This window comes from Osmia lignaria, chromosome 3 (genome assembly GCF_051020975.1).
Source record: "Osmia lignaria lignaria isolate PbOS001 chromosome 3, iyOsmLign1, whole genome shotgun sequence".
NCBI lineage: Eukaryota > Metazoa > Arthropoda > Insecta > Hymenoptera > Megachilidae > Osmia > Osmia lignaria.
This window is the reverse complement of record NC_135034.1, coordinates 11,515,783-11,537,398: the sequence shown is the minus strand read 5'-3', so window position 1 is coordinate 11,537,398 and position 21,616 is coordinate 11,515,783. Positions and strand designations below refer to the sequence as shown.

Below are 21,616 nucleotides of genomic sequence, written 5' to 3'. Positions count from 1 at the left end.
TCGTAACAAGTCCTTCTAACTGATCTTCTAATGCTGTATTCGTTTTATATATATACTTTTTTTTTATCTACGGTGAAAGACGCGTTTCGTATGTTTCTTACACGAAACTCAAGATCGGTTCAGCATTTCTCTGCTATACGATAACGGGGAAACTTTAAGCTCCAGAGGTCAGCACAGAGAGCGTTAAACTAAATGAAAATCGTTTTATTTATTTTTTTTTTTTTGTTTTTTTTTTTTAGCGTTTATTGGACGAAGATCAAACGCCCCACGGTGGACCTCGGAAACGGAACAGAACAAACAACACCCGAAACATGTACGATCTATTTTTACTATCAATTCATTAGGGAAGCAACGCATACCTGCTGGTAACATCGCGTCGTCGTTTGCAAGGTCCTGGACCCCTTCCCTCGCAGCTTCCTCTCCGCGTACCGTGATGGACCACCACCTTACTATCGCTAACCCGTCGAATGTCCATGCCTTTCCTACTGGAGTGCGAGGTGACGAGCAACGACGCGATCTCAGGCTCGTCATCCTCGCACAGTATGGTGGTGGTGGACGCGCCGTCGAGTTTCGCGCGCTTCTTCGGGGCAAAGCCAACCTCGTCGCCGCTGCTGTGGCACTCCTCCAATTGTTCCAGCAGATGGACACGCTCCTTCTGCAGGTGTCTGATGTCAGGTGGTGGCAGTAACGGGGGCGGTGGGGCCGGAGGATCCACACTGGTAACGACGCTTTGCACCGCGTGGCGACGCGACGGTGGAGGACAGTCGTCGTCGTTCAACTTCCCGTCGCCGAGCACGCTGCTCTGATAATCGTCGTGACTGGCCCCACTACCCTGGCTGAACTCGTCGTAGCTGCGGAATCTTCGCGGTGCCGGCTCGCTATAGTCGCCGTCGTAGTAGGTGTCCTGATAGGATCGCCTACTGCTACGTGACATAGCGGTCGGATGCGCCGGACTGGCGCCAGGTGTGCTTCCTCCTCCAGAAGCGCGGGAGTAACTCGCCGTTCTCGACCTCGGGGGCGTCTCGTACCGGGTAAACCTGCTACTCGAGTTTGACACCGTCACCCCTGAGTCGAAACTGCTACGCTCCCGCCTGGAAGGAATCCTTCAAATAACGAGTGTACTTGTATATTACGTGTTCTTAGAATGCGAGACGCGCGGGCTGCACCCAACTCTCAATTTACCGTTGAGCTTATAAGCCAGAGTCAGCTTGGCCCTGGTCGCAACTGTTTTTAATTTACTTTTGGACTATTCAAACTGAGAGTTGAGTGCCATTGTATAATTAAAGTGTCCCTACGAGGTATCTTACAAACTTTCTTCGGTGTATTTAACAGTGGAAGTCTAATCAGTTTTAGAGGGATAATTAAAATTGTATTCTTTATTTTAATAAACTGAATATCCTTCCCCAAAGAGTATTCCAAAGTTTCATCATTCTTTTCCTTTCATTTTATTTCAAATATAACTTCTTTAACGCTTATCAACCGTTGTGTATCTTTTTGCTTATTATTTATTTACAATGCTTCGAGATATGACGAAAGAATAAACATACAAAATTATTACAAACAATCGTGTTTTCTTACACAACACCATTTCCTGTTTGCGGACATTCGTGCCGCGTTTTCATTCATTAAAATTTCAGCAGGATAAAGTTTCTAGTTTCCAGAAAGCACAGATGCATTTTTAAATTAAATCCAAGGTCGAGCGTGAAGAAACGCAAAGCAAAGACAACGAATTGTCATCTGGTCGCAAATACGTGCAGTATCTTATTTTGGCACCGAATTCGATAACACAGAGAACTTAATTCGTGACGCTGTCGCCTCCGAAAAACATTTACCAAATATTCCAGAAAATTTTGTCGAATACCTCGCCAGAAAAGATTCTGCGTTATTTTCGAAAGAAAATTCGGATGTACGATTCGCCTAGGAAGAGAGGCTCGAGTGGAACCTAGAAATAATATACGTACGAGACATCGAAGGTGGTCGCTGACGAAGGTCTCGTGTCCCAAGTCTTATCGCTGGCGATACCCTGTCGCTCTAGGTGCTCGTAAAACGTCTCCTGGCATTCTCTGGAGGCGAAATCGACCTGAAGTCGACGACCGCGAAGGGCCGCACCCCTCATCTCCTTCACGGCCGCTTGAGCGCAGCTGATTTGCTCGAAGAAGACTAAAGCGTGGCCACGCTCGCGATCCACCACGACCTGATTTATCGGTCCGAACTGATGGAACTGCATGTTCAGGTACTTTTCCGACATACAATCTAGAAAATCATTTTGAACAATTATTATCCACCTACCGATTCAATTCAATGCTAATTCTTTTTATTTATATATCCACCCTTTGCGCTGCAAAGAATCGTTTTAGGCTTTTCTGATTCGAGTCTGATTGACAAGCTTATTAAAATTAGTGGAAGCTACTTATCGCTTGTTACACGCTTTTTAGTTATGTTTAATAACATGCAGCAGAAGGTGAATAGAGAAATTAGTTTGAATCGCATTCTGTTTAATAAAGTTCGAGCCTGGTCGGGTAGATCTACCCCCATAGGAGAGAAAGTTTTACGTCCAGTTGGTCTCGCAATTGTTGCAGAAATCAATACGGTTCTTTACGATAATTACCTCCAATGCCGTCAACCCATACGCAGGAGGTGGGCATCGATTTTCCAAATCCAAGTTTTATTCGATTCGCGCCCAGGTGTTCGCCGTCCATCGATCGCATTGCTTTGACGACGCTACCGATGTCGGAGTATTGGCAGAAGGCATAGCTCGACACAGCGCCTTGTTTTTTAATATCTATTTCCTGCAATATTCCCGCAAAAAAGAGAGTGTTATTTACCTTCCCTGGATAAACATCCTTAAACGATTCTCGATCGTCCGCAACTAGTTTTCTTTTATAACACGTTGACTGCTCGTGCGGAAAGACAGTTGTACATCTTGTACGTCATACAATAAATATAAATTATCAGAATATTCTTCCTATTCTTATTTTTTAATTATCTCTGTAGAATAATGATAACACTTGTGGCGATCAACGTGTTAGTTTCAAAATTTTTTATTTTTCATTTTCTTCTTCTTTTTTTTTCTAATAATAAATATAATGAGAAATCATTGAAAACACGGTCCTTTTATTAAATTGAATAGCAAAAAGAATTAATTCCTCGATAAGATGATCCTGAATTATATCGAATAATGCTTTTAATATTTAATTATTCATAGAACGTGATTAGCTGTTTACAGTAAGCAGGTCTTAAGTGGACATCCATTTAGAATAGTCACTTCTGTTCGAAATCTTAATATCAAATAAACGAGGCATGTTATTCGCCAAAGTATTAGCATAGACGATTAGAATTTTAAAACCTCTCTCGTTTCGCGGAATCGTCCGAATGGTAATATCCTTTTACGAATATGACACACGAAAACAAGTGTGTATCGAATCGATTCGTCACATAAAACCTTGGCCGAAAGTAATTCCAAAATTTTCCTCCATCATTTTTTGAAATACACGTGTTTGAGAAATCTCTTAAACTAACGTTTCTATATTCCATCCGCTTCGAAAGGGAACGAGAAAAGAAATAAAATGGGGGGAGGAAGTTGAAGGATGTTATAGATCCAACTTACTATTATCTCGCCGAAAGGCTCGAAATGCTTCCTAAGCTCAGACGCTGTGACGTCCTTCTCGAGGTTGCCGATGAAGAGCGTACGCGTCGCCTTCGGATGGTACTCGTCGAGCTCCGCCTCGTACGGCCTGAACTCGTTGTCCTCGACATCGTAACCCTGATAAGGGGCTACTTCGATCTTGCAGCCGAAAAACAGCTTATCGTGTGACACCTCGAGGGCTTTCTCCACGTCCTCGGGCTTCTTGAAGCATACCAGGGCGTACCGATCGCCGGCCGCACCGACCACCTTCACCCACGTTATTTTACCGTGCTTCTTATACTCGTGAAACAGACCGTCCTTGAGGGAGGTGTCGCTGCTGCGTGCCGGTAAATTACGCACGCATATAGCGAGCGGCCTGCGGTCCTCGGTGACGGCGGCATTTCCGGTGCGGTGCGGCGAACTACCGGGCGACGTGCTGCCCCCGGAAGTGCTGCCGGCGGAACTACCGCTGCGACTACTGCTGCTGCTGCCGGAACGGCTACTGCCACTCGGCGAGCTGCTTCCGCTTCGCGATTTTCTTCGCTGTTTTTTGTGCTGTCGTAACGCACCGCTGCTACTGCTGCCGCCACCTCCACCGCCGCCTAGTGGAACAACACGACGAATGTAATCTACACACGTATAGTTTCGTTATTGTTATTTTCTCTCCAATTCTATTGATCCTTCGTACCGTGTAATTATTATTACTAGCTACACAATTTGCCGCTAATTAACCCGGCTCGATTCGCCAAACCCGTTCTACCACGTCCCGCTCTTCGTTTCGTCAACATGTAGGTACAATGGGGGTTGCAACGTAGGCTTTCTGTAAATGGGTGTATTGGTAGAGGTAGAAGTCAATGACCATTTTGATTTTGGGTAAAATCTAGAAAAATCCTAAGGGATGTTTCTTTTGTTCCTTTAAGTAAAGAACAAAGAGTAATGAAGATAGTGGTCAGCTTCTTCCTCTACGATTCCCATTAATCAAAAGAGACCTATGTTGCAAACGAGTGTACGTGGATTAATTAAAGTTGCGAGCGATTGTCATGCTTTGGATTTCATAGCGGTACCCTAATAACGAGCATGCATAACGACAGTATCGCGTGGTACCCCTTCTGTTGGCGGGAAATCTGGCTGAGCACACGCCGCGATTCCCGCGCAAAACGTTGCCGAAGGAAGTCGCAGAAATATCGAATCGTGAGTTATTTTCGTCTACGTGTCCATTTCGAAATCACGCTCGTGTCTATTAAAGATTCAACGGTAGCCGAACGATCACTGGAAGGAACACCTGCCAAACGAAACAACAACCAGCACACGTGAATACGGCAGAAAGGTGAAAGGATTACATAACTACCGAATCTTAATACCAAAGACGTTATCTCAGACTCATAAATCGTCGAATGTCTGGACAGCCTTGTATCGGCTCGACCACGTGTCGTCGATCGCGAATCACGAACACAATTGCCGTCGACCGAGAGCATGGAATCGCGCGCACATAAGCATGGTACGTGTGGAAGAGGGAGGAGATAGGAAAGGAAGAAAACACGGATGTATCCAGCTGCAAAAAGACACGCGGGACGTGGACGCAGACGCAGACGCAAACGCAAACGCAGACGCAAAGGTGGAAGAAGCAAGCACATAAGACATATAGTATAGAGAGGCAGGAGTTGATGCATTTGTAGGTATAAGGGCAATTACCTTGCTCGTCCTGGTAGGCGTCGTTGTTGGCAGGCGAGGGTGGCGGCGGTGCGTTGCCGTACCTCGAGGTGGTCGACTCGTACGCCGACCAGGATGACGGTGGCAGGCCACCGCGATGACGATCTAAGTGGGGCGGGGGCGGCGGCCCGGAGGCATACGGGCCGGTTCTCGAGTAGAGCCGATCCCTCGCCCTGGTCGATGTCACGTGGTAAGAGCTGGCTGGAGGTGGACGGCCGCGGGGTATGTAGCCGCCAGGATCACCGGCAGAAGGATCAGCCGGATGGCCGCCAACGACGACGCCACCGCCGCCGCCGACACCACCGACACCACCCCCGGATCCGACCCCTCGACCGCTTCTCTCGCTGCTATAGAAACTGCCGTGCGAGCCACGCGACTCGAAGCTCTCTCCTCCTCTCTCTCGTTCTCTCTCCCTCTCACGATCCCTCTCCCTCTCCCTCTCTCTCTCCCGATCTCTATCCCGCTCCCTATCCCTGTCTCTCTCTCGATCTCTGTCTCTCTCCCTCTCCCTCTCTCGGTCCCTCTCTCTGTCGTTAACGCCACCACCGACGCCGACACCAACGCCACCGCCACCACTGCCGCTCCCGCCGCCGATTCCGCTTCCGACGCTGCCGCCTCCACCGACGGTGACTCCGACGCCGACGCCGACGCCGCTGCTGCCACCACTACCGCTGCCGCCGCCGCCGCCGCTGACTCCGCTGACAACGCTTCCGCTGACGATGCCGGAACCGACGCCACCGCCTCCTCCGACTCCACTGACTCCTCCTCCGCCGGTAACCCCGCTCGATCCGTGATCCTCCGAACTTCTGCAACACGCGACGCTCGCGTTAACTCTCGTGCTGAAATCATACTTGGGCCCTAACGAGACTAGTCGCACCGTATATTTCCGTTTCACCATTTATGAGATCATCGCGTACGAAGAATTTGTGTTTTTATGTATCTTAAGCAGACACAAAGGATGGCTAACCCTTTCACTAATATCGGTGCCGAGTATCAAGTTCTATTAAGATTAGATTTTATAATATGTAAATCATGGATAGACGTCCTTTTTGCCAGGATCGCAGTGGTATACTACTTCTATAGTTTTATTAAGGGGGAATTTAAAACGAAATTACTCCTAGATCGCTTAATACTAAAGACATCAATCATATTTCTGACGCTATTGGCGCCAGGTGAATATTATCCCACGAGCTTCTCACACCCGCTGGTCGGCTCGTTTCCTAATGTCAAATCGCTAGAAACTTGGATACTGATACGTCAATCTTGCGTTATTAAATTTAAAATGAATATGCACGAAGGATAAAACGTTCGTTGATCCCATACATCATAAGATAATATTCTACGTTCTCTAAATGATAAAATTTGATGGCATAAAAAGGTGTGATAAAATGACACCTATGTCGCATCAATTTCAAACTTAAAATTTCACGAAAATTTCACTCTTTTCTTATGAATCGTTCAATTGAAATTCCTAGAATTACCTATTCACAGCTCATCGGAACGATCAGAAGCAACTTATGCAAGTCTCCTCTACTATTCTATTCGAGGAACACGCGACATTTCCAGTCATCTCCGAGCACGCTTCTTCCTACATCTTTATCGTAAACCCGTCGGGTTCAAAGTTCGAAAACGTGGCCGGTTATCGCGATTCAGCCTGGAAGTTCGCTCTGTAAGTATCCTTGCTGGACGGTGTTTATGCGGCATGCATAGGTGGATCTCGTCCCGTGTATTCGTCGTAACGACATGCAAGGAGCGTAATCGCGAACGAAGAATCAACCGGCCTTTCTCCAAACGCCTCCTCTCTTCGTGTTCGTTCCGTTACCATACGGCATACGGTCATCGTGTGGCTTATCTCCCACCTTGGCGTGAAACTTCGACCTGAATCTCTTTAAAGGCTGGATTACGCGTGGACGTTTCGTTTCTCGTTTCTCGAACGATCTTGTTTGCCCGCGAGAGGAATACAGGCACGTTGCCATGCGAGCAGAGAAATTTTTCCGTTAACCGGACGACAGCCTCTTTTTTTTTCCCTTCTTATTCTTATTGGAATCGCTTTTGTTCCATCGAACACGCACCTTTTCATCGAACGACGTTCATTTGCGCAATGCACGATTTCGTGTGCCCTCGTTGGATGCCTGTGTGGCAATATTTGATGTGAACGCAGCACGGATTCGATGATTTTGTAATATTATGGGCCTGTTCTTTAGATAATTCTTGCATGAGCAATTGGAGTTACACACAAATGCGTGTGTCTTATAGAGCCCCAATTTTAACGCAATACTGTATTTCATATTTTTTTCATTTTCTCAATTTTACACCGTTTCTTTCAAAATTATTTCTCTCCCACATCTGAACTCTTCCTTATTTAAGGTTTCTTACATTTTTAATAATATTTGTATGTTACAACATTCCGACGCGTTGGTCATCGCTAGCGAAAAACGTTTTGTATGCAAATAAACATGTCCACCTTGTGCAATTTAATCAAAATATGTTTCACAAGATTTCTTGCAAAACCATTGCGATAATACCGCTCAGTGATAAAATTTTCAGCGATACATTTTAATTGTGACACATAATATGATTGTTAAAATAAAAACCGAGTAAACTACAGAGAAGATCTAATATTTTTCTCTCGTGTATTAAAAAAAAACAAAAATTGTGTGACCATAAAAGGCACGGCAAAATCTCAACGACGCTATCAATAAAGTTACTGATAGCAGCACCTCCAGATAGAGGATACGGTTATATGTAACGCATTCTTCTGTTCGGTCTCGCATGGGTAACGTGATCAATTCCTTTTTATGTTTTTTATCAGAAAAAAAGGCATGCAAATATCTGCAAACGAATCCACAGTCATTGGTTTGCGCACGAAGGACAGAACGATATACGGTATCAGTCACGCGACCGATGGCAATTCGATACCATCGATGCGGATCCGCTGTGCAAACACACGTCCTCGGAAAGTCCACTCGGTAGACGATCTGACCGTTGTTCAGGATCATATCAGTCTTATCGATTTGACCTCGTTATTTAGAGATTCGTGCTCGAAAAATTTCAGATAACAATATATATAAAAAAAAAGGGGGGTACTCGAAATCTTGCATCGTTATAAATGTATCGAACGAGAAACTTGAGGTTAATGTCTGCATTAACGCGATACGAATGGAGCATTGATACGAACGAAGCTTATCTCGTACATAAGGGGGTTTCTAGAGAAGAAACATTTTTACAAGGTGCATTTCATTTGTAACACACGTTATTGAATTACTATGCGAGATATAAGAAAAGATATGTACTATGTGTTTTCGTTGGAAGTTACAAAATTAGTCTAGACGTCATGCGAACTTTCTTTCGGTTAAGTATATGCGCGAACAATTCTGTACCGGATATCAGTGTTTAACTGTTGGAAAGCGCCACGTTGTTTTGCTTTGTTATGACGGACTACGTACACGGTTTCCTAGAATCTCGTGTTTAAGTTTGTTATAAAACAGTAATTGGTATATGCGACATGGCTACCGATAAGATATTTTCAGGGTCGTGTTATTTTATTTGCGACCACTCGTTAATACAGAACACGCTGGAACTACCAATCTTTAAATAAAAATATTCATTAACATATCATGCAACACCATGTTAATAAATGTTATGTAATCGGATACGTAATTGGTCATTAAAATTTTGTCTGCATAATGATCGTTTCGTTAAAACGAGACGGACCGAAAGTCACATGTACACGGTGTACTTTATACCGACGTGGTCATTCATATGTATGATTCATATGCAAATTGTAATCCTTATTATTAATTCGTAAACTTTCAACAATGATGTCACTGTCCAGACGAACAGATCAATCTATTTGTTTGATAATTATGACGATAAGATGAATAATTATATATCTATTTGACAAACACTTAAGAAAGAGCATTATATACTTGTAGTCATCAATTTGCACATTAAACGAACATTAGGATTTAAACCTGCAAAAAACGTAAATGACTAATGATCATCTATTCGGACTTATTGAAAAAGAATATTATAAATTATCCTCCTATTTTCAGAATAATAACAATCTTTAAAAAGAACAATAGCATTCTAATTCTTAAAATTATTATCAATCCCAATGGACACGGGTTCATAGTCTACCAACTACGTAACTGGCACTTAAACCACCCCCACTCATTGTCAGTGCGCAGTCGCCGGCGCATGCGCAGTTGTACGTCGCTATAACCACGTCGTCACGGTCACCTGAATTTTCGTGGAAACGCGACGCTGCCACGGGCGCGAATAAGGTATGCGGTAAATGCTGGCAGAATATTTCTATTATTTTTCTTCAGAATATCAATAAAATGGTGAATTCGACAAGACTATCGACGGAACACACAGGAATATAAAAATCTTTACTGTCGCTACAAGAACAGCAGAGAAAAGTAGCTTCTTCGTTTAATGGACGGGGATTTAATCGGAACGCGTACGGAGACCGGAATAGCCGGGACGGAAAGCGACACCGTATATGTATATCACGTGGCCTGGTAAAACAAGTGCGTGGCAAAAAGATTTCGAAGTTCGAAGAGTGGCACCACCGTGAATATGGATTACGACGACGAACACGTCAATGTGCCAACGAACAATAACATGATAACCGGCCTTCGTTGATCGATTATTATCGAGCCAGTTTATTTCCATGAACGCGATTCGGTGCGGGGACTATGTGGTGTGCTCGTGACGAGCGATATTGGTATAATTGTATTACGTTGCACCGTACGATCGACGAGAAAACACGAGTACAATCTGCGTTCTGAAAAACAAGCAGAAAATATGGCTTCGTAGGTGTTGTATATACCGAAGCGTTTATTAGGTTAAGGCTTGTGGACGGCTATAGATTGTTCGGCCACATTGGTAATGAAAATTGTTTCAATGAGTTTGTTGCATTATTTCGAAAGCGACGAACGAATACAGAGGGGAAAATCGTTTTAGGAATAAAGCTGATTTATGGAACTCGTTATTAAACGAACAATTCGAACGCGGAAATGGATTTTATCGGGTTATTCCTTTGTCCGCGACGTATTTAACGCGTCGCGTCGGTTTGCTTCAATTTCGTTTAAATCTATTCCAAAGCCATGGACATATATTTCAACAGAATGACTCTGGAAGCGACGGAATATATTTTATTGAGTTATTAAAACGTTCGGTACGTTTCTGGTAATGGTCGGGTAGTACAGGAAATTAAAGCTCCTTATTGATGGCGGTCATTTATCGGTACTCGGGTTGGCCGCCATGTATAAAAATATTTATACGTAAAATACATATATTTAAAAATGGTAACGAATGAAAATGACTCTGTAGTCGTGTGCCACGTCACTCCCAAAGTATTCATTTTTCAAAGGTTAATAGAAATCCATTATTTTCCACAAAGTGTTGAAACAACACGAAACATCGTAAAATATATTTATTTTTCGAGCGTTTTAAAATAAGTCATTTTTACGACGTTGCAAAAAGTTTCAGAACACATCTGTGTGTACAACGTCCGAATCGAAACGAAAATAAGCATTATGAAACCACGGGGTCGAGTCAGCCTTGACCGTAACACTGCAAAGGTTAAAATACAAGCAACAATATTCATACTGAATCAAAAGTATTTTTATCCTGGCGCCAAATTATTAAATAAATCTATAGCAAAGACCGAGGTAACGCCATTGAAAAATAACTGTGTATAGTTTGCGCGCGAAAAAAATCAAAGCTTCGAGTTCGAGGTTCGATACGATCGAGATACGTTTGGCCACAATGTAGCGATTGCTATCAAAATCGCGGCAACTCAATATTGTATCTAATACGAAACGACACGAAGTAAACATTTTTCGTTATTCTTATCTGTTTAGCATTTCAGAACATAAGTACTTGCTTTGCACTCATACACTTTATCGATAAATGTAACTCTGAACTTCAGACTCTTTTTATTCTAGAGTTGTAGAGCACAATTTGAAATTTAAGTAAATGATTCAAATTTTATCACACTACTTTTTACTGCGAAAATATACTCCCACTGATATCTAAATGTACACTAAAGTGTATTATCGTATCATGAAAAATGACTTGCGATATTGATAAATGACTAGAACAGTAACGTAACATTTATAAAGTATTTTTAAATAATTGTTTGCTCTACTTTTTTCAAAACGACAGGTGTAAGGTTAAAGTTATCATGAAACAAAAAAAAAAAAAAAAAAAAATTAGAATAGACCGTATGTAAATTTTGTTAAATGAAAGAGAATGGGGAACAGCCATTCGTCCGTAACAACATTTCAATGTCGTTTTACCTGCTTCCTGTGTGACGTGCGATTTAATTAATTCTTGCAACGTGACTCATCACAAAAAGCAAACATTTATATACGTGCCATTTCGCCAACCAAAATATCCCACCACCTTACAAGAGAAATAAAAACTTGTTGAATTCCTTTGGGCTAAAAAATGATGAAACTTTTCAAATAGATAAGGGTTTCATTTTTGAATATCATTGTAGTTCTATTTAATTACGTCTAACTTCCTATTAATAGTTTTAATAAACAAAACAGAAAATAAGTGCCTCCTAACGATAAGTGTCGACCAGACAAGATTCATGATATACAGGGTGTTCAAAAAAAAATTAGGGTCAAAGTAAATGAAAGCAATGAAATTTACCCGTGCGAGGGAAACCTGTGCTGTAGATGCTGGGGCTCGTAGTATTGTGTGGTAAGGGCTCGTTCGTCCAAGGTATGCTCAGTCGCGTGGGCCTTCGCTGCGGACTTGATATCCATGAACGCCACCGTCGCGGAGGCACCCCCGGTGCTGCCTGAGGAACCGCTGCCCCCGCCACTGCCGCCGCTGCCTGAACTGGAACCGGAACCACCCTCGTTGCCATCTCCGAGGGAACCACCGGAACCTCCGTCCACGGGGCATTCTTCGCCCCGCGGCAGCAACTTGACGCTCTGCACGCGTCCATACCTGAAACATTCACAGAAAAATCCAATTTTAATTACAACATTTTGCTAAGCATTTCAACTTGCTTATGTGATAGAAGTACATTTTTCTGGTAAATCAATTCTGTAAATAGAGGTTATGTAATCGACGATAACATAAAAGTTTATGATTCTAGTAGTATGATAGATGGATGTCTTTGCAAATATTGTAACACACCAAGGGAACGTCAGGTCTTTGGGGCATTTATCTTAGACCATGATTTCATAAGATTGCAAAACAACATCTCACTAGTTAGATGAACTATGCAACGTAGGCATATAATATGAAGTGATAAAAAGTATGATAATAATGACGAAATGGAATGAAATTTCAATAGAAGTCTTTCTTTGCTACGCTGGAAGAAAGACAAGTTTTTATAACTAAATTTACGATATCCATACCTCGGTATAAGCTGTAATCCTCAATAATCAAGTTACCGTTACCGCGCAAAACTCGGAGAGTCAAATTACTCTTTTTTCAGCAGGTGTGTAGGTTTATTTTTCAAGAAATGAAACAGTACGCTCTTTATTCATTTTGCTTCATTGCAATTGCAAATCGGTAGGCTTAAAGAAAACGCGCTTGTTTTTATCCTACAGAGAAGGGAGATATTGAATTTCGACGAAATTAAAGAAAACAAAGAGCCAAAGTTGTTTCTGGCACACCCTATGTACAGAAAGCTTGGCGCGGTAGTAGAAACGGACTTACTAGGTGAGGTAGGGTAACCGACGGGAGTGGGGAGGGACGCGCGCTGATTGGTCGATCCAGAGAAGAATACTGTGCGCAAGCGCAAAGACTTCAACGGTTTCAGAGTATCTCGGGGAGTTGTTCGTCTAATCTCGCGTGAGTCGCACGTATTTTCTTGTGCGTTCTTCCGAAGAAAGCCTCTGTTTTTTTTTCTTCCGGACCATATTATACACGCAGCTTACAATAATACCAACGGAAAATGCATATCAAAATAATCCGTTGTTTGTTCTTTACGCTCACAGGCGTCAGTATTAACGCGAGGGAGAATGCGCGAGAACTGGGCGACACCTTGGACTGATAGTTCGCTTGGATTAACTGCGCAGAAAGTATTTGTTAGGCCGTTACGAAATCGACGAACGGTGGATTTACTTTGTAAAATAACGAAAATACAATGGAGGACACGTTCGATTTGTCGCAATATCAGAACGCTTCTTTATATTTCGTGATTATGTCGGATCGTTTTGGAATGGGGCGTGGTCGCTCTACCATATTGCGTGTGATTCGATGGCGAGAAAAAGGCACGCGAACTCTTTGTTTAACGGCTTATTATCTTCCTCGCTGTTGCTCGTCTTCCTTGAAATATGTAGAAAATTTGTTTAGCGTGTTGAAACAGTCTGAAACCGTGTGTAAGAAGAGATTACGTTTTCTAGAACGATTTCTGATTCGGCAACTCATTTTTCGGACTTATCTCTCGATTTCTCTTCGACAAAAGGAGAGGTGGAACGACTGAAACGAATAAGTTTTAATATCAGGACGTACGCATCTTCTGGAAGATTGTTCTCACAAAATGGCAGCCGCAACACCTATGTGCCGTTCACACGCGATTCCTGCAATCATTCTCATTCCACATTTCCCGCGTTTACTTGTAATATGGCAATTTACGTTGGATATTTGCGGATCATTTAACCGTGTGATGTGTGGAGTGCTAATTTCGAAATTTCGTTTCTTCGCTAAAATATTTACACGATGAGTGCAATGGCTACTCCATAAAGTGAATTTTTTTTAAAACCAGTGGATATAAACGAGGATTTATATTAATTCGGAATTATTGGCAGCGTCATTCTACGTGATATTTTGCGAAAGAGAATTGATCGCGATCTGTACGTTGTGGCTGCAAGACTTCCCATCCCATCCCACTTGGCACCCACTGCCCCCCACCCCCTCTTGTTTTCTTCCCCTACACATCTTCGCGTGAGACGCTCACATATCCACGTACAGTCATGAAGTACTGAAAACTCTTGCATATATATATATATATTCACACACATACACGGCAAACGTCCTTTTCTCTGACACGCATGAGTGAAAGCGGGTGAGAGAGGAGTGACGAGAGGAGAAGAAATAAGATAGAAGGCCAGAAGAGGAAGGGGGAGAGAACCCAAGTGCCACGGTGGCTGGCTGGCTGGCTGGCAAGCGAGCCGCGAACCCCGTACCCATTCCCCTCCAGAAATTCTCGTTCGCTGCTTGTCGAGGAATTTTACTTCGGCAGACTCGTTCCCAACCTCGATTCCTTCGTTTCTGAACTATGAGGAGTTTCATGTGAAAACATTAGCATGACTTTCCATAAATTTCAAGTTTCTAGGTCAGAGTCATGTTTTTCCGTAGCGAAAAAGTTTGCAACGTACCGGGAGGACCCCCTCTCGAAGGAGACACCGAAGGCACGGTCATCGCGCGAAAACGTACCACCCGTATCCTCCGACTGATTTTAAATTATTCGACACCGGGTCTATGAACTGAATACGTATCTACTGTGTCGAGGGAATACAGTGATAATTAACACGGAATATCCAAGTGTGTGACGATGACGTTCTTCGTTCCTGCGATTTTTAATTTTTCAGTGATACAAAGTCCCATTTATCGGCCATCGTTTTCTGATCAAATTCATACCGGAATGGTAACCTTCCGGTGGTCGATTAATATTAATATAAAAAATGTGAAATGAACAGATTATCCATAAATATTGAAAGTGCATCGACTACGTGTTTGATCGGAACAGTTCCTTTGAGGAATCGAATCTCATGATCCACCATAGTGGGCATCCACTTGAATGATCGTTTGTCTTTCTACGTTTGAAATGGGAGACGTACAGGAAATCAATACATCGGCCCACGGTTAAGAGTTCCTACCCCGGTGTGTGTATGTGTGTGGAAAGAGGGAAAGGGAGACGGAAAAATTCTCTACTTGTACAAATCAATTAACGTATCGCACTGGTAGGATTTTAGTTTGTAGCAAGGAAAAGGAAGCGGACGATTTTCTCGGTTCGCGGAAACTCATTGTAAAATTCACCGATCAAACTTTCATCGTAGAAACTTGACGGGAACGTTCCGCGTTACGTAAAGGCTGCCTTAAAATTGTAACTTTTCACCGCGGAGGGGAGTATCATTGGAAAAAAAGGATCCATGGTTAGGGATGCTTTCCGTTTCTTTGGATCTCGAAATTCCATGCCCTATGAATGTGTCGATCTAACAACAATACATGGAGGTTCTACGATTCCACGAAGAACGGTACGAATAAAAAGGAATACAATGCCGAACGGGCACTACCAGGATAACAACAAAGAAAGAAGGCTTTTGTTCTTCGACTTCTTCCCGACCCCCTCTTGCCCTCTCGTGATTCCACCTTGGTTCACAGCAAATCGAATAAAAAAAGCTGACTGGTACTACGAGGATGTCGGTATTGCCGGAAATTTCCTTTGGAGGTTAAAGAACCAGACACCGTCGTTTTCATGATTTCACTCTATTCCTGAAAACAACTAATTTGTCCTATGAAAATCTAGAGTAAGACAAGTTCTAGAGCAAAAATGATGATTCAAATTCAAGTAGGTTAAAAGCCTATGAGAGGTGAGATTTGCTTAAGAATAAACCTGTGTTCAAAGAGAGATGCTCTATTCTATCTAAGCGTAGAAGATACGAAAAGTCTTCCAACAGTACCATTCTAGGCAGACGACACTGACATAAGCCGCAAACGTCGCAAGCAGCAGTGTTGGGACGCCTCAACGAGGCCGGCGAGGACGTGGCAACAGCGCTATGACTCAGCTCTCCTCGTTCCAACCGCTTCTCTTACCCCCTGGCCCCTCTTCAGCTGCCTCTACGCAGCTGACGCCCTTCTCCTCTAGCCGAGAACCACCCCACCACGATTCGGCTCGATTCTATCCTTCCTCGTATCGCGTAGTGTCCAAAGACTCCCCTATCCTCGTCGACCCGTTCCCGTTCCACTCCCCTATCGGCTTACCTCTCCTTCCTTTTTCCCTCTCTCTATACCGCCACGACCCCGACTCTCTCGGGGTACTGACAACTCGCTTGCCCCCTCCCCGATTCCACCACGGCGTGGCGTGGCGTGGCGCGGCGTCGTGCCACTAGCAAGACGAACGTGCAAAGTTCCCTTTGGAAGAAAAACACCTCTCTCTAGCCCCCACGCTTTCTGCCTTTTTTCTCTCTCTTTCTCTACTTCTCCCTCTATCCTTGTCCTTCCTCTGTCTCTCACGTTTCACACCCTCCATCTCCGTTCTCTCCCTACCCCTTCACCGACGTCGCCATTTGTCCTCTTCGTTTTTCTTCGTTCAACGGCCGTTCCTTCTTGTCCCTTTTCTTCTGGATCTTCTTTCTTTCAGGCTTCTCTCCTGCTGCCATTTCGCTTCTGTATATCCGTTGCCAGACCGAACAATGCAACGTGATCCAGGTGCAGGGGGGAAAAAAAGGGGAATATAGGGAGCACGCGAACGGTGGAGCGAGATGAAACGGACGCGCACACTTTTAAGAGGGATAGAATACCGAAAAGGGGAGCGGGTACGCGACACGACTTTCGCGAACGAAATTGTGCAGTTACAGCGCAGCGAATTTACGCGACCGTTCGATCGTGTCAGCCTGACTTCTTGCTTTCTTTCGATTTGTGTTTTTGTTAACGCCGCATCTGATATTGGTATGACGCGTTCGTCGATACCGGGGGATTACTTCTATGACTGATTAGATAAGTCCACATTTTTTTAACCATTTGATCGATAGACGGTGTGCCGTGACATTATTTAACTTGTACAGTGTCTACTATTATTAATAAAAAGTTATACTATGCTTTTTCTTATACATACCAAGGTTCCTTACTGAGAGTTGGCGACGCACGTTACTTGGCTTTCCACTCTAGGTCAACCGAACTACTTTCTTTTGAAATAAATACTAAACCATACCCTAACCTTCAAAGTTAATACTCCTGTTCTTATCCGAAAGAAACTTACACCGCACCAAAGTGTACACTTGAAATATCAGAACTGCCACGTGGTTCAGAATATTAATTTAACCGATCGAAATGCAACGAAATACATTATTTCGATTCACAAACCCGATAGTGATGATTTCTTACCGGAGCGAAGTTAACGGGAAGTCGCGGCACGCGCGCGACCAAGATCCGACAGGTTCAAAAGCTCGCGGACAATGTCAGCAGCGACGATAGTACAAGCTTCGGTTATTTACGCTTCTCCGCAGACGAAGGTTATCAACACCGGCTATTACAATACACGCGACGTTTCTATTACCGTCTTTCGCAGAAGACGCCGTGGACCTCACACAGAAACTTCCTTGGCACATAAAACACGCGGGACCGGGAACCGAGGCGGACGGGACGTGGCAGCAGCCACCGACGCGTTCTACCGTCGTTTCTTACTCGCTGGGGGCACGGACGTTTAAATAAAAACGGATTACGAAGACGGAGGAAGACGGGACGCGCGAGGATCAACGCGAATGCAATCGTGGCAATAATTCACTCGCGTTATCTGCTCTCCTATTCTAATATAAGGGAGAAAGCAAGCAAGCAGTCCGTCGTCGACTACGAGGCCGCGTGGGTTCGAGGTCGAAGCTATAGTCACGTTAGGTGACTGCCGTCTGTGTCGTAGCCGAGGTGCCGTTATTTTAATGCAGATACGCAGTCCGGACGAGAATGAAAGGCAAAAGGAGACACATTTGCACGTACAGTGCACGACTGTGATATACGGTAGAGTTTCAGACTTGAGCCTACACCTCGGATTATCAAAAACTTGAGAAAGACCTTGTAGGATTTATACTCCGCGTTAAAGGCGCTATTGTTGATCACTGATAAGTTATCGATATTTCACTGATACTTGATGATACATCGACCAATGGAAACGACTGAGTTAGCCAATTCAAGTGAACACGTAATTTTATTATTTAAATCTATTTATCCTTATTTGAACTGCAAACAGGTTCTTGTATCAAGGAAGTTCTTGTCTGAAGTTCAAACAAGAATAAAATGATAAAATAACGAGTCAGGATAATAACTTCTCATTATTTTCTTCTGTTCATGAAGAAATCTGTTTATAAATAACAAAGCAAAAATGTAATTTTGTGTTATTAATAAAAAATTAATGACATTTGAAGTCCTATATCGTTCCTTCTTTCCTGGCCACACACCTAATCAAAATTCATAGCGCCATTTAGCGATGGCCATCGGAGCGGTTAATATGTTAACGAACAGAGAGAAAAAAGCGCGGATATATCGCGAAATCTTGAGAAGTCATTTTCGAATCACCGTCGTTAACTTCCAGAAGTGGAAACTACCTGACGGCGGTCAACAAACAAGTGGGATTACCAGAATATCCTACTCTTTTCAAGGCGACCGAGCCGAATGGCGAAGCAAGGGAAGGTAGGCGAGGATCGAAACGTGTCGCAGAAACGTCGAAGGCGTATCTCGAGGCAGGTTATAAAGGAGATCGTTAGCTGGGAAGGTGTGGGAGAGAAAGGCGAGAAGAGAGGCGGAGAAGAGTAAGGGGTAGAAGAATGAGAAGTAACGGTAGTCGGTATTACAACTCCACCGCGCCTATATTCCGTTTGACGTTTGTCGTTTATGCTTCCCCCTTGCATCGTGGAGAAAGCCGAGAGCCTTGTCGTTCGATTCCTTGCTTGCTAACTGCGCGTGCAAAAGAGAAAAGAAGAAAAGAAAAAAAAACAATGAGAACGAGGGGAAAGACTGTATTTATCGCGAGCTTTGCCAGCCGAACGTTTCTCGATGTCTCCTTCGATGCTCATTATTTTCATGCACGGTACTCGGCCTGTTTTACCAACAGCGACGCATGGAATCCTAACCTAAGTAATCTTCGCTCCTTTTATCGTGAAAGGGTTACAAATGAATAGTTAATCAACAGCATTGCAAATAAAAAAGATACGCCCGTATATCCGATCGAAAAGTCAACAACCGGTAAAATAAAGAATCCATTGTACTCTTATCGTAAACATTCCACGCTATACGCGGCGTCTCACGCGACTGGGGTATAGTTCTAAAATGGTGGACGATAGAAATAAACGTCACTAGGGAAACTTAAATGTTGGAGCGTCACGTGATGCAGGCGTCAACTCCGGAAGTGGGGACGTTCTATAGATCTCAAGGTCATCACCTCTTTTAAATAGTACACCATCGAAAAGATGGTGGTTCCAGGCACAGGAAACTGAACGAAATATGTAGACCAACAGATGGGAAAAGAGAAAGAGGTGAAGGGAATAATACAGTGGCGTAACTTCCACATGAAACGATTGCAGGTGCAGCTATTTCAAAAGACATCGTGAAGAAACTTCCATCTTCTTCTTTTTCTATGGTTTCTATACGAAAGGACTGGCTCTTTTGCGCCAGAACTATTGTTTGGTTTGTACGTTTCGCTGCTACTTTCTTACCGCCATTGTGCACACGTGTGTACTCTAAGAGAACCATGAAGGCGAGAGGAAGTGAGGAACAATTAACAATATCAATGTACGCAACGAAAAATTGTTATTATATAACTAGGAGATATTGAAACTAACTACACCCTTGTATTATTTAACCCTTGACCAGTGGAGCTTAGGTCGATGATGACCCAAACAAGTACAAGAATATTGATCAATAATAAATGTATAATTTTTAAAGGAATAGTGTAAAATTTAGAAAATTAAAATAATGTAAAATATTACAGTAAATTAAACTTGGATCTCTCTCCATGGTCCGCCGTCCGAGGGTGAATAATAATAAAAAAACAAACTGAGAACCAAAGTGATATTAATGATAAAACTTTGAATCAAACTGATTGATTGTAAAACCTAAGAGGAGCCAATAAAAGATTTCAGTCTTTCAAGCATGGAATACACGAACGAAACATTTTTCTTTCACCATTGACGTCACGAAGGACGAAGAGGTAAAGGCCAATGAATGAGTTGAATTTACGTTCCGCGTTGTTTTTGTTCACCTATCCTATACGAGTCATGTCTAAACTTACATTCATCAAAGTGAGATCCCATCGTTGTTACGCGTTTACGTTTTAATTGGCGTTCTCCAGAGCTCGTTCCGCGTGCCTCGAGGAGGCCGGATAGTTTCGTCGGCTTTCGAAATAAACTTTGTAATACCGCGAAAAATTTCCCTCGTCGGCGTAATTAAATCCTCCTACGTTTGAAAACATTGTTGTTATGCCAGTCATTGTAATTGCGGCCGCGATATTATCGCTTACTAGGCACTGTGTTCCTTCCTCCTTTTTTTCTTTTTTTTTTTTTTTCATTTTATCTTCGAAAGAAAAAGCACCGATGGGCTGATATTCGAGATTTGTCAAGTTGGGTCATCCATAGCCCGAGTAATTAAAATTTAAAAAAAAATTGCAACCTTGCATTTTCTATATTTTTATTAATACACAGATTTGATTAATGTCACAGATTTTGAAAATAATTAAAGATCTTCTGAAACACCGAATCCATTGCAAATTCGATCGGTTTCAAGAGGCAAGATTGAATGTATCGTTTTGTTTTGGAGACACATCGGTGAATATAAAAGTAGAAACGCTTCTACGTGAACGCAATGCGTGAAAAGCTGCATGTATGGAAATCGTGGATAGAAATAAACACGGGAGAAAGTTTGTACAATTTTTTTTTATAGATCTTCCGGAATATACGCAGATAAATGAAGGAAAATTATTCGAATACGTCTCGTTCAAAAATGAATATTTACATATGAGAAAAATATGTAGTAAAAATATAATAAACAGGAAGTATAGACAGTTTGACGATCATTCGTAATGCAATAAATTTTCCTGGATTCCAGGGAATAATAATTTAATATTCTATTGTTATTTCAAAAACTTGAAGGTAAAAATGTAGATAAAAAAGGAAAGAGAAAACGGTTTGCATAGCAGGATGAAAATTGAGAAAATTGATAAATTTAACCTGTATTGATAAAATTGATCAATTTAAGCTTCGGTAGCTATGGAATGTAATCGAATAGATTCGCCTACAATTGATTGCATTCATATGGAATCTTGTAGAATCGTATGCGATCGTATGGAATCGCACAGAATGGAATTATATCGAATAGAATGGTATAGTATTATACTAAATTGCACAGAAATGCGATGAATTGGGTAGAAAAGTAGAATGAATTAAAGTTGAATAGAAAAATAAGTAGAGTCGAATGAATAAAGTAGAATCGCGTGGGAACGGATTAAAATCAAACAGAGAATCGCGTAGAATTGAATGCGTTTAAATAGAACAGCGTAGAATTAAACGTATTCAAAAAAAAAAAATCGCGAAGAAA

General features: G+C 42.7%; 1 protein-coding gene across 6 annotated transcripts in view; it reads right to left on the bottom strand.

Moving 5' to 3' along the window:
- The window catches only part of LOC117608033 (uncharacterized), a 68,059-nt gene that overhangs the window by 14,102 nt on the left and 32,341 nt on the right, over window positions 1-21,616 (bottom strand). For 2 of the 6 annotated variants that reach the window (XM_034332496.2, XM_034332499.2), the window contains exons 4-9: window positions 12,008-12,310; window positions 5,318-6,141; window positions 3,608-4,227; window positions 2,609-2,789; window positions 1,962-2,253; window positions 360-1,103 (exon numbers count right to left, since the gene is read on the bottom strand). In XM_034332496.2, the coding sequence (XP_034188387.2) occupies window positions 360-1,103; window positions 1,962-2,253; window positions 2,609-2,789; window positions 3,608-4,227; window positions 5,318-6,141; window positions 12,008-12,310 (2,964 nt within the window). Of the gene's footprint in view, window positions 1-359; window positions 1,104-1,961; window positions 2,254-2,608; window positions 2,790-3,607; window positions 4,228-5,317; window positions 6,142-12,007; window positions 12,311-12,726; window positions 17,121-17,153; window positions 18,356-21,616 lie in introns of those variants that run through there. The other 4 variants (XM_034332500.2, XM_034332501.2, XM_034332497.2 and 1 more) reach the window with 4 other exon arrangements.